The sequence below is a fragment of the Agelaius phoeniceus genome, chromosome 22 (assembly GCF_051311805.1).
Source record: "Agelaius phoeniceus isolate bAgePho1 chromosome 22, bAgePho1.hap1, whole genome shotgun sequence".
Lineage (NCBI taxonomy): Eukaryota > Metazoa > Chordata > Aves > Passeriformes > Icteridae > Agelaius > Agelaius phoeniceus.
In genome coordinates this window covers 2,336,434-2,352,664 of record NC_135286.1, presented here as the reverse complement: position 1 = coordinate 2,352,664, position 16,231 = coordinate 2,336,434, and the positions used below count along the sequence as shown (strand labels likewise).

The 16,231-nt window shown below is 49.3% G+C and overlaps 1 protein-coding gene across 3 annotated transcripts in view; it reads left to right on the top strand.

Moving 5' to 3' along the window:
• The window catches only part of CSMD2 (CUB and Sushi multiple domains 2), a 276,036-nt gene that overhangs the window by 225,874 nt on the left and 33,931 nt on the right, over positions 1–16,231 (top strand). For all 3 annotated transcript variants that reach the window (XM_077189434.1, XM_077189435.1, XM_054648279.2), the window contains 10 exons: positions 1,137–1,241; positions 5,906–6,024; positions 7,214–7,283; positions 9,304–9,420; positions 10,637–10,846; positions 11,624–11,812; positions 13,109–13,286; positions 13,879–14,024; positions 15,298–15,378; positions 15,475–15,588. In XM_077189434.1, coding sequence (XP_077045549.1) covers positions 1,137–1,241; positions 5,906–6,024; positions 7,214–7,283; positions 9,304–9,420; positions 10,637–10,846; positions 11,624–11,812; positions 13,109–13,286; positions 13,879–14,024; positions 15,298–15,378; positions 15,475–15,588 — 1,329 coding nt within the window. The remainder of the gene's footprint in view (positions 1–1,136; positions 1,242–5,905; positions 6,025–7,213; positions 7,284–9,303; positions 9,421–10,636; positions 10,847–11,623; positions 11,813–13,108; positions 13,287–13,878; positions 14,025–15,297; positions 15,379–15,474; positions 15,589–16,231) is intronic.

Genomic DNA, 16,231 nt, shown 5'->3' with positions numbered 1-16,231 from the left:
AAGAGGAGCTCGTTAAGTTGAAAGGACTTAAGGACTTTGTGTTGTCAGCAAATCTCCCAGGAGGGGGAGAGAGAGATCCTCTCTGTGAAAAACGCCAATCACTTATTTTTAACATTTTAAAAGTTTAATAGTAAATGTAATATTAAATATTAAAATCATATTTTATATTATTATTTTAATATAATATTTTACATATCACAATAAAACACATTGCATATAATATATAATATATAATATATAATATATAATATATAATATATAATATATAATATATAATATATAATATATAATATATAATATAGTATATTGTATATTGTATATAGTATATAGTATATTGTATATAGTATATAGTATATTGTATATTGTATATAGTATATATATTATATTATATATTATATAGTATATAGTGTATATAGTATATAGTATATTATATATATTTTATATATTATATATTATATGTTATATATTAATAAATAATATATTTTATTATTATTTTAAATTTTATTTTAAAATCATAAAAATAGTAATAAAATAGTTATAAAAATAGTAATATAATTAGAGTAATAATAATTTGGACAATTTGAATTAGGACAATATGAGACAATAAAAACAAGAGTTATGGACAGTCCAGGTACCTTTTTCTGGGCAAAACAAGCCCGAAAAAAGGACCCACGCTAACAGAGGATTAACCCTTAAAAGCAACAGCCTGTTGCATATTCATACACCTCAGACATGGTGCATAAATTCCATTCAAACACAGGATTCTGTCTGGGCAATGTCAGCTTCTTCCTCCTAATCCTAACAGCATCTTCAGGGCTGAGCAAGGCAGGAAGAAGTTTGTTTTTTCTGACAATGGGGCAATAAATTCTCTTTCTCTGAAGGATTCAGGTGTCCTGTGGCTGCTATCTGGTGCAAGTCCTTTCTTTAAAAAAAATATCTTACATAGCACCGTTTCTATTTTAACATTTTGTTATAACCTAAAACTATATTTAACACACTACTTAAGAGAATGAATGCAGCATCACTTTCTAACAGAACCCATACAACCTTCATTTGAATATTTGCCAAAAGCCAATCATCAAATAGGCATTTTTCACACTCTCTGCGCTGCCTTTGTGCACCTCTTGTTTTGCCAGGAACCACAGTGCCTGCGCTGCTCAACAGCACTTCAAACCAGCTCTATCTGCATTTCTATTCCGACATCAGCGTCTCTGCTGCCGGCTTTCACCTGGAATACAAAAGTAAGAGCAGCTCCAGCCTTGATCCCGCAGCCCCTGCCAGATGGGGAGGCGCCTGCAGGGCTGGGGAAACGGGAGAAGGAGCTGCTGTGGCTCGCTGCTCTCAAGGAGGGAGTGATAAATAGAGAAAAGATGGAGCAGAGGGGTGGGGTGAGCCTGGTGGCAGCTTTTTGTGGCTCTGTGGTGGCACAGAGGGGTAAAAATCTGTGGGTGAATGCAGAGCTGGGATCTGGGCTTGGGAAGTGCTGCTGGCCAAGGACCTCCAGCTCCTGGCATTCCCTGCTGGAACCAGCAGATCTGGACGGGTCCTCATCCCAAAAATCCTGGCTGGAAGGGTCCTCAGAGGTCATCCCCTGGGAGCTGATGAGGAAAGCAGGGTCAGAACGAGGATAAAACTCAATTTGAACATTTCGATGGAGCCTGAGCTTGGAAAAACTGCAGGGATGGAGCTGCACAAGCAGCCTGGGCAGCCTCTGCTCACAGCTGAGGGCTGAACTCCGTGGTATCACCGTTATCAGTGTTATCAATCGCTGTTATCAGTGTTGCCAGTGTTATCAGGGTGGGGTTTCCTGCAGTGCTTTAGTGCAGAAAAAAAGTTTTCTGCAGTGTTTTAGTGGGTGCTGGGGATGTTCCCCTCCCTCACCTGCTGGATGTGTGTGACTGTGGTCACAGGGGTTTTCAGGATGAAGAAGATTCGAGAATGTTGACTCCATGATCAGAAGGCTTGATTTATTATTTTATACTATATGTTACATTAAGACTATACTAAAAAGAAATAGAAAGGAAAAGGTTTCTTCAGAAGCTAGCTGAGCTAAGAATAGACAAGAATGAATAACAAAGATCTGTGTCTCAGACAGAGAGCAAGAGCCAGCTCTGCCATGAGTGGTCAGTAAATCCAAACACCCACAGGAGACCAATCACAGGTTTACCTGTTGCATTCCACAGCAGCAGATAACCATTGGTTACTTCTGGTTGCTGAAACTGCAGCTTCTCACAGGGAAAAATCCTAAGAAAGGATTTTTCATGAAGGATGTCTGCAACAGATGTGCTCCTGTCCCCACAGCCCCAGCGCCCTGAGCTGCCCTGGGCACTCTCCTGGATGCAGGAATTTCTGTGCTGTGTGCTCAGGGCTGTGCAGGCCCTGCACAGGAGCATTCCCAAGGTGGTTGATCCATCCTCCTTGTCCAAGGGCCCCTTGGCACAACCTGTGCAAGCTCTGAGGTCGTGTGGGCACCCACTCCTTTACAAAAACACCTTAAAAACGTCTTTAAGGTCCCTTCCAACCCAAATTCTGTGGTGGTGTGGAGCACTTGAGTGGGTTCCTGGTTAGGGATGATCCCAACACCCCCGGAATGGCAGCACTTTGCTCCCAGCAAGGCTCATGCCAGGTTTTTTTGGGAATACAGACCCCAGCACGTGGCTAAATGTGGTTCTAGACAGAGAATGTGTTTTCAAAAAGAAATCCCCAGTGGTGAGAGAACAAACCTGAGAGAGGCAGGGAAGAGAATCCTTGGGGAAATCACTGTCAGGTTTGGATGGGGATGACAAAAACTCATTTTCCCCTGGGTCTGTGTTTGATTCCTGATGTCTGATCAGGAGAGGTGCAGCAGCCCAGCTGCAGGGGGAATGAGTGCCTGGGATCTGTTACTGTCAGTGTTTGATAGCACTGGCAGAGAACCCTGCAATATCCTGAGCTGGAAGGATCCACCAGCATCACCCAGTCCAGCCCTGGCCCTGCACAGGCACCCCAGCAATCCCACCCTGTCCAAACCTTCCTGGAGCTCTTGGGATTGCCCCCATTCCCTGGGAGCCGGGGGAAAGAACCTTTCCCTAAATCCAACCTAAACATTTTGGGGTTATCCTGCAGAACCAGGAGTGGGGTGGATGATCCTTGCAGGTCCCAGCTCAGGATATGGGCTGGTGGGAATGGTCCCTGAGGTGTCCAAGGGCACCTTGGAGCAGCCTGGGGTGCTGGGAATTGTCCCTGGAGTGTCCAAGGGCTGGTGGGAATGGTCCCTGAAGTGTCCAAGGGCACCTTGGAGCAGCCTGGGGTGCTGGGAATTGTCCCTGAAGTGTCCAAGGGCACCTTGGAGCAGCCAGGAGTGGTGGGAATTGTCCCTGAAGTGTCCAAGGGCACCTTGGAGCAGCCAGGAGTGGTGGGAATTGTCCCTGAGGTCTCCAAGGGCAGCTTGGAGCAGCCTGGGTGCTGGGAATTGTCCCTGAGGTGTCCAAGAGCAGCTTGGAGCAGTCTGGGGTGCTGGGAATGGTCCCTGAGGTGTCCAAGGGCAGCTTGGAGCAGCCAGGAGTGGTGGGAATGGTCCCTGAAGTGTCCAAGGGCACCTTGGATCAGCCTTGGGTGTTGGGAATTGTCCCTGGAGTGTCCAAGAGCAGCTTGGAGCAGCCTGGGGTGCTGGGAATGGTCCCAGAAATGTTCAAGAGCAGCTTGGAGCAGCCTGGGATGCTGGGAATGGTCCCTGAAGTGTCCAAGGGCACCTTGGAGCAGCCTGGGGTGCTGGGAATGGTCCCTGAGGTCTCCAAGGGCAGCTTGGAGCAGCCTGGGTGCTGGGAATTGTCCCTGAGGTGTCCAAGAGCAGCTTGGAGCAGCCTGGGGTGCTGGGAATGGTCCCTGAGGTGTCCAAGAGCAGCTTGGAGCAGTCTGGGGTGCTGGGAATGGTCCCTGAGGTGTCCAAGGGCAGCTTGGAGCAGCCAGGAGTGGTGGGAATGGTCCCTGAAGTGTCCAAGGGCACCTTGGATCAGCCTTGGGTGTTGGGAATTGTCCCTGGAGTGTCCAAGAGCAGCTTGGAGCAGCCTGGGGTGCTGGGAATGGTCCCAGAAATGTTCAAGAGCAGCTTGGAGCAGCCTGGGATGCTGGGAATGGTCCCTGAAGTGTCCAAGGGCACCTTGGAGCAGCCTGGGGTGCTGGGAATGGTCCCTGAGGTCTCCAAGGGCAGCTTGGAGCAGCCTGGGGTGCTGGGAATGGTCCCAGAAATGTCCAAGGGCAGCTTGGAGCAGCCTGGGGTGCTGGGAATGGTCCCTGAGGTGTCCAAGAGCAGCTTGGAGCAGCCTGGGGTGCTGGGAATGGTCCCTGAAGTGTCCAAGGGCAGCTTTTGGGGCAGCCAGGGGTGGTTTGGAGGTGTCCCTGCCAGGCAGGTGGGAGTTGGGTGATTTAGGACCCTTCCCACCCAAGCCAGTGTGAGATTCCCTGCAGTGGCACAGCTGGGGCTGCTTTAAAGCCAAGCAGCACTAAAACCTTCCAGGATTTGCTGCCTTTACTCACTGAAACCTTGTCCATTATTGAATCCAGCAGGATTACAGCCACCACAGGATTGGGAGAGAAAAAATGTGCCCAGCCTGTGCTCTGGGAGCTGCAGGAATCCTCTGGCTGTGACTCTGTTTCTTCTCCAGCTCTATTCCAATCAATAAATCCTTTGAGCACCCTCCTGCAAAAATCATGGCCAGGTTTTTCATGAGCCTGGGGATTATCAGCCCTGTTTCCTTGGCTGAGGAAATTAATAGGTGTTGATTTTCATGGCAGCTGGAAATAATGTGATTTCTGCTCTGTTTGTACAATTGGAATCTCCCAGCCCTGAGCCCTGGGTTTTTTTTTTTTTCTGGGAGGAAGCTGGGAGAGATGAGCTAAAACAGGGGAGGAAAACTCAGGTTTCTCCCTCACTGTGGTGCTCAGGCTGAGCTCTTACCTCTGCATGCTCCAAAGCCAGGAACAATTTGAGACTGAGTGAAAGGCACTGATGTGAAGGAGAAGTTATTTAAAGCCATTTTCCCTCCTGCCTCTCTGAAGGTCAAGCAGCACATCCAGGAGCAGGGAGGGAAGCGTGACTGGGCTTTAGGAGGAGACTCAGCCTCTCCTCGCTCCTTTTCCCTTTGATTTTCCCCCTGCCTGGGGCTCTGTGGGAATGGAGCAGAGCAGGAGCCCTTGCAGGGATATGCAGGAGGTTATGGTGGAGAGGAGCTGCCAGCACAGGGAGGGAGGTGCTGGGAGAGGGTGAGAGGAGCCTGCAGGATTGATTTTATCTCCCTGGGCTGTGCAGAGGGGAGAGGGAGACCTGGGAAGGAGAGGGGAGATTTGGAAAGGAGAGGAGAAAATGTGGGAAATGGAGAGAAAAAAAAATGTGGGAAAAGGAGGGAGATGTGGGAAATGGAAGGAAAAGAAGGAAGGGAAGGGAAGGGAAGGGAAGGGAAGGGAAGGGAAGGGAAGGGAAGGGAAGGGAAGGGAAGGGAAGGGAAGGGAAGGAAAGGAAAGGAAAGGAAAGGAAAGGAAAGGAAAGGAAAGGAAAGGAAAGGAAAGGAAAGGAAAGGAAAGGAAAGGAAAGGAAAGGAAAGGAAAGGAAAGGAAAGGAAAGGAAAGGAAAGGAAAGGAAAGGAAAGGAAAGGAAAGGAAGGAGAAAGGAAGAAGGGAAGGAAAGGGAAAAGGGAAGGAGAGCCCATCACCCCACACGAGGTGTGGCAGGTTGTTAGCTGGATTTGCAGCAGGATATTCCCAGCTGTGAGTGTGGGGATGGAAATGGGCTGTCCCTGGAGGATCCAAAGGGAACAGAATTCCCCCACCCAGAGTTGGCGGTTGGCAAACGGGAGCGGGGTGAAACAAAACGTGCGTTCCCATCCCTCCATCCCCACTCCCCGAGCTCCCATCTCCCTTCCTCCCACAGCCGTGGGTCTCTCCAGCTGCCCGGAGCCGGCAGTTCCTGGGAATGGGCTGAAGATCGGCGAGCGCTACCTGGTGAACGACGTGGTGTCCTTCCAGTGCGAGCCCGGCTACGCCCTGCAGGTACAGCCCCAGCTCCCTGCTCCTCCAGAGCCTGCACTGCCTCGGTTTGGGACTCTGAACTCCACATAAAGTGTTCTAGCAAGTTCTCCTCACAGCTCAGTCCCACAATCAGTTTCCAGCCCCACAACCAAGGACGCCGCTGCAGCCTCAGCCCCAAAAAGTGCAAACAGCTGGAATGGAGGGGAGCAAACTGGGAGGGTGGGACTGCATCACCTGCAGCTGGAATTGGACAGTTAACCCCATATGGAAATGGACCAAAACTTATAAAAGCGTGAAAAATTGTGACTCAGGGTCCATATTAGATCCATCCCAGGTCCATCTTGGGTGTAGCCACAGCCTTGTGCTGCCCAAGGTGTCTCCTGTAAAGACCTTTTAATAAATCACTACTTTATTCCTTTCTGTCCAGCCTGTTGCAGGTCTTCAGGCATCACCAGAAGGATTCCTGCTTTTCTGGGTTCTCTATATTCTTTACAATTGGAATCTCCCAGCCCTGAGCCCTGGGGTTTTTTTTCTGTGTTCCTTCTGGGAGGAAGCTGGGAGAGATGAGCTAAAAGAGGGGAGGAAAACAGCTATTTGTAGCTCTCTTGTTGTATTTGTGGCCAGTCCCAGTACTTTTCCCTGCCTTTTCCCGAGGCATAAATACAAAACACAGAGCTCCAAGCTGGGGGTCCCAGGTTCCTGTCCTTCCTTGGTTCTTCCAAGGTTGAAACCAGCTCTTGGAGACACATCTTCATCAACAAAGTTCAGTCCCTGTCTGAGGGAGTGGATTCAGAGGTGGTTGAGTTACCTCACTGTTTATGTCTCTAATTGATGATTTTTGTCAATTATGCTAATTTGCTAAATTTGTAGAACTGTATTCACCCCCCTTACAGGAGTGGGCATTTTATGGACATTTTTCCATATCTTCCCTTGGACTCCTCCAATAAAGACCAGCCTTTAGATTACCTCCTAGACTAATATTATCTCCAAAGATAATTCCCAAGTGTGAAAGATCCTCTCCAAATCCAGTTGTTTTATCCCTACATTCTTTAAGGCATCACTTTTTCTGGTACCCCAGATGCAACAGGCATCTCCCTCTGGATCAGATCCATCTTGCAAGGAATTTTTTTCCTGCCAGGACAGGGAGAGGCTCTCCCCCTTTGTTTTCCATCCACCTCCCAAACCTCTGTTTTGTTTCCCATCCCTTCAGGGCCACTCTCACATCTCCTGCATGCCGGGCACGGTGCGACGCTGGAATTACCCTCCACCCCTCTGCATTGGTAAGGAGTCAACTTCTTTCTACCTGGCTGATATTTATAACACTTCCCTAAAAAAACCCAAAAAACAAAAAAAAAAAAACAAACAAAAAAAAAAAAAAAAACAAAAACAAAAAAAAAAAAAAACCAAAAAAAAAGCAAGGCTAAAGAGGTGATTTAGAGAAATTCAGGTTGGTTCTGCAAGTGTGAGAGAGTGTGGGGAAACATTGGGTTGCCAGGGAAATTGTGCCCGAGAAGTCCCCGTGGGCTGCCTGGAGTGCTTTGTTTTGGATGTTACAGATGTGGCTCTAGCACAAAATGTGAAACACAGAATTATCCCCCTCAGCACAAAACCATTCAGAAGGGAAAACCTCCAATTTCTTCGTGCTGGAAGCTGGTTGGTTTTATGGCTTGAGGATTTTTTTTTCCGTCTGAAGCGTGGTTTATTTTTGTGGAGTGTTTCTGATACCACCAAAGCTGCTCCTTTCACTGGGGCCTGGTCTCTGCCAGGATCCCAGCTTGCTGTGCCCACTCTGCTGTCCACAGGTCGCTTGTCCAGGTCACTGTTTAGCCTCAGATCTGTTCAGATGCTCAGGCCTGGAAGGGACTGGACATTTCATTTTCCCTGTGGAAGAGGCCTGGAGGTGAACGGAACTTGCAGGAGGTTTTTTAAAATTATTTTCAGTCATTTGCTTTTAGCAAATGTAGATGTTTAATATTCATATTGCACATTTTGCAGCTCTGAGAGAGACATTTATGCATTTAATAGCTTTAGTTAACAGTTATTTTGGGCTCCTGCTGTTCCAGCTTACATCATTTGGCTTTAAAGTAATTACAAGAGCCAACAGTTCTTTTATCTGATGATCTGCAGGCCAGGAATAAATGGAGAGATATTTCCAGGAGAATGACTGAGCTAAAGGGCCCATTCCCTTGGGACCTGCTCTGAATGGAAGCAGAAGTCCTTGGGCTCAGCTGGGAGATCCCAGCATGGAGGAGGACCCCAAAACCTGGCAAACCACAAGTTTGGTTCCTTGAATCAGCACCAGCCTCCCAACCCAGCAGGATTTTGGCTGTTCCTGTCTTTTCACCTCCCTGGGAAAGGTCAGGCAGCTGCAGAGAGGCAGAAGAACATCTGGAGCCACTCCTGGAGGAGTGACTGTCACCTTTGTGGGTGTGACAGAGTCCTGGGGCTCTGCCCTGTGTCCACCAGAGCTCCTGCTCCAAGCACCGTTTGCAACTGTGCTGATTTTCTCCTGGTCTGCTTCCTCCAGCTGCCGGGCTTCTAAATAATTCAGCAGCAGTTCTATTAAAGAGCCATTAGGAGGAAAAAGAAAGAGAAATCTTCTGGGAGAAACCTCGTTAGGAGCAGGTCTGGGGTAATGAGATATTGGACAAAGAGCCTGTGCCTGGCTGTCACAGCAAGTTAGAGAACACCTGGCTGGATTCAGCTGGGTGCTGCTGCTGGGACCAGGTGGAGGTCATCCAGATAAGCACGAGAAGGTGCTGTCAGTGCTTAAATTTCATGTGATGCCTTTTGTAAACATATTTTTGGGCTGTCGTGGCTGGCAGTCGGCTGCAGGCAGCGAGCGAACACGCTGTGCTGGATTTATCAGTGACAGACTGCCCAGAGACTGGCAGGGGAAAGAAGAGGCTGTAACTGGGGTCAAAATAGGATCACTCAGCTTCTTCACAGTCATTCTCTGAGCTGGTGAAGGTGTCAAGCAAGTGCTGGTGCCTGGTTTGATGCAGTGTCTGTGGGCAGAGCAGGTGTCCATCCCCTCTGTCACTGCTCAGGTCTGGCTCTCCCTCTGTGGTGGCCCAGACTGGATCCCTGGGCTCAGCCTTCATCTCCCAAGGGCAGGAGAAAAAGCACATCCATTCTGGTGTGGCCATCAGTGCCTGGAAACTTGGTGCTGGTTCCTTTTTCTCAGCTGAGTCTTTAATTCCTTCATTTCCCGTGGCACTCACCCAGACAGACCCCTTAGGGATCCTGGAAGGGATCCTGTGGCTGGATCCTGACCATGAACCCTGTTGGTTTTTCCAGCCCAGTGTGGAGGAACAGCAGAAGAGATGGAAGGAGTGCTCCTGAGCCCAGGATTTCCAGGAAATTACCCCAGCAACCTGGACTGCACGTGGAGGATCCTGCTGCCTGTGGGCTTTGGTGAGAGAGATGGGTTTGGGTTGGAGCTATCACAGAAGAGGGGCTGAAAAATCCCTGAGAGAATCCCTGACTGGTTTGGGTTGGGAAGAACCTCAAGATCATCTCATTCCAACCCCTGCCAGGGTAAACTGTCCCAAAGTGCTCCAAGCCCCATCCAGCCTGGTCTGGGACAGGGATCCAGGGGCAGCCACAGCTTCTCCGGGCACCTGTGCCAGGAGCTCCCCACCCTCTCAGGGGGGAATGCCTCCTAAGCTCCACTCCAGATCTCCTCTGAGCCAGTGTGAAGGCACTCTGTGTCCCCAGGGCAGTTAAAGTCCTGCTGAGTGCCCAGGGTGTCCTGGGCTGCGCAGGTGGGCAGTGCTGGGGCTGGAGCTGGGGTTGGAGCTGGGTTTAAAGCTGGGGCTGGTGCTGAATTTGGAGTTGGAGCTGGGTTTAAAGCTGGAGTTGGTGCTGGTGTTGGGGTTGGAGCTGGGGTTGGTATTGGGATTGGAGCAAGGGTTAGAGCTGGGGTTAGTGCTGATGTTGGGACTGGAGCTGGGTTTAAAGCTGGGGTTGGGGCCAGGATTGGTGCTGATGTTGGGGTTGGTGTTGGTGCTGATGTTGGAGCTGGATTTAAAGCTAGGCTTGGGGCCAGCATTAATGTTGGGGTTGGTGCTGCTGTTGGAGCTGGGGTTGGCCCTGATGTAGGTGCTGGTGTTGGAGCTGGGTTTGGTTTTAGGATTGGAGCCAGGGTTGGTGCTGATTTTGGGGTTGGTTCTGGTGTTGGAGCTGGGGTTAGCACTGATGTTGGTGCTGGTGTTGGAGCTGGGGTTGGTGCTGGTGTTGGGGTTGGTGCTGGTGTTGGAGCTGGGGTTAGTGCTGATGTTGTTGCTGGTGTTGGAGCTGGGTTTGGTTTTAGGATTGGAGCCAGGGTTGGTGCTGATGTTGGGGTTGGTTCTGGTGTTGGAGCTGGGGTTGGTGCTGATGTTGGAGCTGGGGTTAGTGCTGGTGTTGGAGCTGGGGTTGGCGCTGATGTTGGAGCTGGGGTTAGTGCTGATGTTGGTGCTGATGTTGGAGCTGGGGTTAGTGCTGATGTTGGTGCTGATGTTGGAGCTGGGGCTGGTGCTGGTGTTGGTGCTGGGGTTAGCACTGATGTTGGTGCTGGTGTTGGAGCTGGTGCCGGTGCAAAATCTCAGCCGCAATTTTTAGAGCCCAACTCCTCGTTCCCCCTCTCCAGGTGCCCACATCCAGTTCCTGAACTTCTCCACGGAGCCCAACCACGACTTTGTGGAGATCCGGAACGGGCCCTACGACACCAGCAGCGTCATCGGGCGGTTCAGCGGCGCCGAGCTGCCCGGCTCCCTGCTCTCCACCTCCCACGAGACCACCGTCTACTTCCACAGCGACCACTCCCAGAACAAACCCGGCTTCAAGCTGGAGTACCAAGGTCAGCAGGGACAGTCCTGCCCTGGGGGTGGCGGTTCTTGAGTTAACTCTGTGGTGGTTGAGTTAATTCCGTGGTCGTTGAGTTAATTCTGAGTTAATTCCTTCTGTGGTTGTTGAGTTAATTCCATGGTTAATTCTGTGGTTGGTGAGTTAACTCTGTGATTGTTGAGTTAACTCCGTGGTTGTTGAGTTAACTTCATGATTGCTGAGTTAATTCTGTGGATGTTGAGTTAACTCTGTGATTGTTGAGTTAATTCCCTGGTTGTTGAGTTAAATCAGTGGTTGTTGAGTTAATTCAGTGGTTGTTAATTCCATGGTTGCTGAGTTAATTCAGTAGTTGTTGAGTTGACTCCATGGTTGTTGAGTTAATTCCATTAATTCTGTGGTTGTTGAGTCAATTCCATTGTTGTTGAGTTAACTCCTTGGTTGTTGAGTTAATTCCATGGTTATTGGGTTAATTCCGTGGTTGTTGATTTAATTCCATGGTTGTTGAGTTAATTGAGTGGTTGTTGAGTTAACTCCATGGTTGTTGAGTTAACGCTGTTTTTTGAGTTAATTCCGTGGTTGTTGAGTTAACTCCATGGTTGCTGAGTTGACTCCATGGTTGTTAACTCCAAACCTCCCTGGGCACCCCCTTCCAACCCTTTCCATGGCAAAATTCCTCCTGAACTCCATCCTTCCCCACCCCTGGCACAGCTTGAGGCCGTTTCCCCTTGCCCTGTCCCTTTTTCCCTGGAAATAAAACCACAAACACAAATTCCCATTCTTGTTTCCCCAGCCTACGAGCTGCAGGAATGCCCCGACCCGGAGCCCTTTGCCAACGGGGTGGTGAGAGGAGCTGGCTACAACGTTGGCCAGTCCATCTCCTTCGAGTGCCTGCCTGGCTACCAGCTCATCGGGCACCCCGTGCTCACCTGCCAGCACGGCACCAACAGGAACTGGGACCACCCCCTGCCCAGGTGTGAAGGTATGGCCTGGGCTCACCTGGGCACGGCGCTTCAGCTCCTCGGGATGGGCTGGCTTTGCTCTGTGGGCAAAGGTGTGGCTGGCAGTGAGCTCTTGGAGGGAAATGTGGGCTCCATGAGGTGTTCTGGTGAATATTTTGGCAGCTTCTGAGGGGGGTTTGAGTCTTGGGGTGTGGGTGAGGAGAATCCGTGTCTCACCTCCCTGCTGGAGCTGTTCTTTCTGTGTGGCACAGTCCAGGGGCATTGGGTGAGGAGAATCTGTGTCTCTCACCTCCCTGCTGGAGCTGTTCTTTCTGTGTGGCACAGTCCAGGGGCATTGGGTGAGGAGAATCCGTGTCTCACTTCCCTGCTGGAGCTGTTCTTTCTGTGTGGCACAGTCCAGGGGCATTGGGTGAGGAGAATTTGTGTCTCTCACCTCCCTGCTGGAGCTGTTCTTTCTGTGTGGCACAGTCCAGGGGCCTTGGACTGATAATTCCTTGCTGCTTTATTCCCTCGACAACATCCAGCTTCCATTGATTGTTATTTCTGTGTGGCACAGTCCAGGAGCCTTGGAGTGATAATTCCTTGCTGCTTTATTCCCTCGGCAACATCCAGCTTCCATTGATCTAGCTCTGATAAATAAAAATAGTCACTGGTAAAAGAGCCCAGCAGCTCTGAGGGCTCTGTGTGTGTCCCTGTCTCTCCTTCATGGGTATCTCCACAATGATCCAGGTGGGAGATCCTCAGGAATCTTCCAAGGTGGTTTTTTTTTCCTGAAAACTGTGCTCAGAGGACTCAGCAGGCTGAAGATTTACATTCCAGGCATCCAAACTCATCCAAATTCTCTTTTCCAACCCCCTCATGGCTGTTTCAGCCTTTCACCCCTCGGGCTGCTGGCTGGAATTCTGTGGGATTTACTTCCAGAAGGGTTTCAGGTGAACCTTTAAGAAGTTCAGGCCTGGTTATTGAAGATTTCCCAGCCCATTTCCCAGGAGCACTGACCTTCATCCCAGCACTGGCTCTGCAGGAGCTGTGCAAGGAGGGAGAGAGGTGATATTTGCCCTCTTGTAAGTCCTTGAACCCCAGAGAACACAAAGCACAAAGAGCTGAATCCTCAGCTGCTCTTTCAGTGCTGGCTCTGTGCTTGCAGCAGAGAGGAATTATTTCAGGCAAGTTAGGCCAAGATCTGGATTTTTCTGTATGCAGAATTGTTACCTTTGTACAAAAAAAATAGAAAAAAAAAGAATAAAAATGGGCTATAAGGATGTTTAGGGGGATATTTCCTCACTGGGCTTGTGTTTCTCTCTGCTCCCCTGCAGTGCCTTGTGGGGGCAATGTCACAGCCCAGAATGGGACAGTTTACTCTCCTGGCTTCCCCAACCAGTACCCAAACTCCCAGGATTGCACCTGGCTCCTGACAGTGCCCGTGGGATACGGGATCCACCTGAACTTCACCCTGCTGCAGACAGAGCCCTACAACGACTTCATCACTGTCTGGTGGGTGCAGAGGGTCAGCATTTTGGGAAATGCTCCTGGCTTTGAAATAGCAGCAACTGGGAATGGGACCCCTGGGATCCCCTTTGCAGGCTGGGAGCTTCCGGGTGTTTTGGAGAAAAGAAGAGAAAATTTTTTTGAGCTTTCTTTCAATATGAATAAATAAAAATATTGTTTATAATGGATAATCTCCATTATTTATTAATAATGGAGATTATCAACTTCAGGTAGCCAGGGGAGCTCTGATTAAAGAGTTTGTGACCAAATTTTGAGCTTGGAGCAGTCAAAGTCTGATCTTCAGAACATGCCCTGGTATTCTGGAGGGGATATTTAGAATCTGTGTTTGGCTGGGCAAATAGGGAGTGAAATTCCTTTGGGAAACAGGTCCTAATTCCTCCGTTTTTGAGGTTAAAAGTAAAATTTGCGTTTCTGATTGTCAGCTGGGAGCCAGGTGAGGTTGTGGGGATGAAACTGAAATGTGGCTGTGGGAAAGGGAGGATAAAGGAAAGGAGGAGTCCCTGGGCGGGAGGAGGTTGGGTTCTTAGACTTTAAACCCTTGGAAAAAACCCAATTTTCCTTGTGTTCCTGCCATCAGGGATGGGCCCCAGCAAACAGCCCCCCAGCTGGGGGTGTTCACAGGCAACTCAGCCAAGAAATCTGCCCAGAGCTCCTCCAACCAGGTCCTGCTGAAATTCCACAGCGACGGCGCCAACGGGGGCATCTTCGCCATCTACTTCTATGGTCTGAGCTGCTGCTTCCCCGGGCATGGAAATGTTGGGAATATTGGGGAATAGTTCTGGGAAAATGCAACAAAAAAAAAAAAAAAAATACTCTTTTAGCCCAAGTTTTCCACAGAGGTTTTTCAGCCCGGTTTTTTTCAGTGAAGTTTTTCAGGCTGGGTTTCCCCAGGAAGTTTTTCAGCTGAGATTTTTTTCCACAAGGTTTATCAAACCAGGTTTTTTTTTTCCAGGAAGTTTTTCAGCCCAGTTTTTTTCCACAAAATTTTTTAAACCAGTTTTTTTTTCAGGAGGTTTTTCAGCTCAGTTTTTTCCCACAAAGTCTTTCAAACCAGTTTTTTCTAGGAAGTTTTTCAGCCCAGATTCTTCCAGGAAGTTTTTCTGCCCAGGTTTTCCAGGAAGTTGTCCAGCCCAGTTTTTTTTTCCACCAAGTTTATCAAACCAGGTTTTTTTCCAGGAAGTTTTTCAGCTCATTGTTTTTCCACAAAATCTTTCAAACCAGTTTTTTCTAGGACGTTTTTCAGCCCAGTTTTTTCCCAAAAACATTGTCCAGGAGCACCCAAAAAATCTTCCTATTGGTGTGGACGGAAAATCAGGACACAAATTCCTGCCTTCATCTCTGTGGGATTTATGGGGGAGAAAGGTCTGGTTGGATTTGGCCAATTCTGTTTCCTGGTGGAAAGGGAGGAATTTCCTGGTGGGGAGGGAGAATTTTCCTTATGGGGAGGGAGGATTTTCCTTGTGGAAAAGGAGGGATTTCCTGGTGGAGAGGGAGCAATTTCCTTGTGGAAAAAGCAGAATTTCCTGGGGAAAGGCAGGAATTTCCTGGTGGAAAAAGCAGAATTTCCTGGTGGAAAGACAGGAATTTCCTGGTGGAGAGGGAGGATTTTCCTGGTGGAAAAGGAGGAATTTTCTTGTGGGGAGGGAGAAATTTCCTTGTGGAAAGGGAGGAGTTTCCTAATGGAGAGGGAAGATTTTCCTGGTGGAAAGGGAGGAATTTCCTTATGGAAAAAGCAGAATTTCCTGGTGGAAAGACAGGAGCTTCCTGGTGGAGAGGGAGGATTTTCCTGGTGGAAAAGGAGGAGTTTCCTTGTGGCGCGGGAGGAATTTCCTGGTGGGGAGGGAGGAACATCCTGATGGAGAGGGAGGAATTTCCTCGTGGAAAAGGAGGAGTTTTCTGGTGGAAAAGGGAGGAATTTCCTGGTGGGGAGGGAGGAATTTCCCTGCTTCCACCGTGGCTGCCTTCAGGATGTGCTGCTCCTCCCTTGCTTTCCCAGCTTTCCAGCTTTTCCGCTGCCAGCCTCCCACCATGGTCCCCAACGCCGAGATCATCACAGAGAACGAGGAGTTCAACATCGGTAAAACCTCCCCTCATCCTCCTCCTCCTCATCCTCATTCCCCCTTTTTTCTTACTGCACTTCCCCCTGCCATCCCTGTTTTCCATCCTTTCCCAGGTGACATCGTCAGGTACCGGTGCCTCCCCGGCTTCACCCTGATTGGGAACGAAATCCTCACCTGCAAACTGGGCACCAACCTGCAGTTTGAGGGACCCCCACCCACCTGTGAAGGTAAAAAATCCATAAATCCCTCACTTCCCTGCTCAGGGAAGGACCTGGGGGAGGTTTTTTGGCACGTTTCTCATCCTTGGGGTTCGTTTTCCCATTTCTAGGAGTGTGGGATTTTTTGGGAGGAGGGAGTGAGGCCCTCCCTGAGCAGGAATTGGAGTTCTCATGTCCCTGTTAACAATTCCATGGGATGAGCTGTTTTCAGATATTCCTGGAGAGGTTTTCGTGCCTCAGGAGAGTTCTGGTTGTGGTGCTGCTCGTTTTGGGAGAGGTCAAAGCATTGGGAATGATTTGTTGGCTTTGCTGCTTCTTTCTCCTTTCTTTAAGTGTGACAATTGTTGGGATTTGTGGGATTTTGGGATTCTTTGAGCCCCAGGGATCAAAGCAGTGGGAATGGTTTGTTGGCTTTGCTGCTTTTTCCTCCTTTCTTGGAGTGTTACAATTGTTGGGATTTATGGGATTTTGGGAGGAGGGAGTGAGACCCTCCCTGAGCAGGAGTTGGAGTTCTCATGTCCCAATTAACAATTCCTTGGGGTGAGCTGTGGTTCCAGCTTTTGTTCTGACAGAGTTTCCAGATATTCCTGGAGAGATTTTTGTGCCTCAGGAGAGTTCTGGTTGTGGTGCTGCTCGTTTTGGGAGAGGTCAA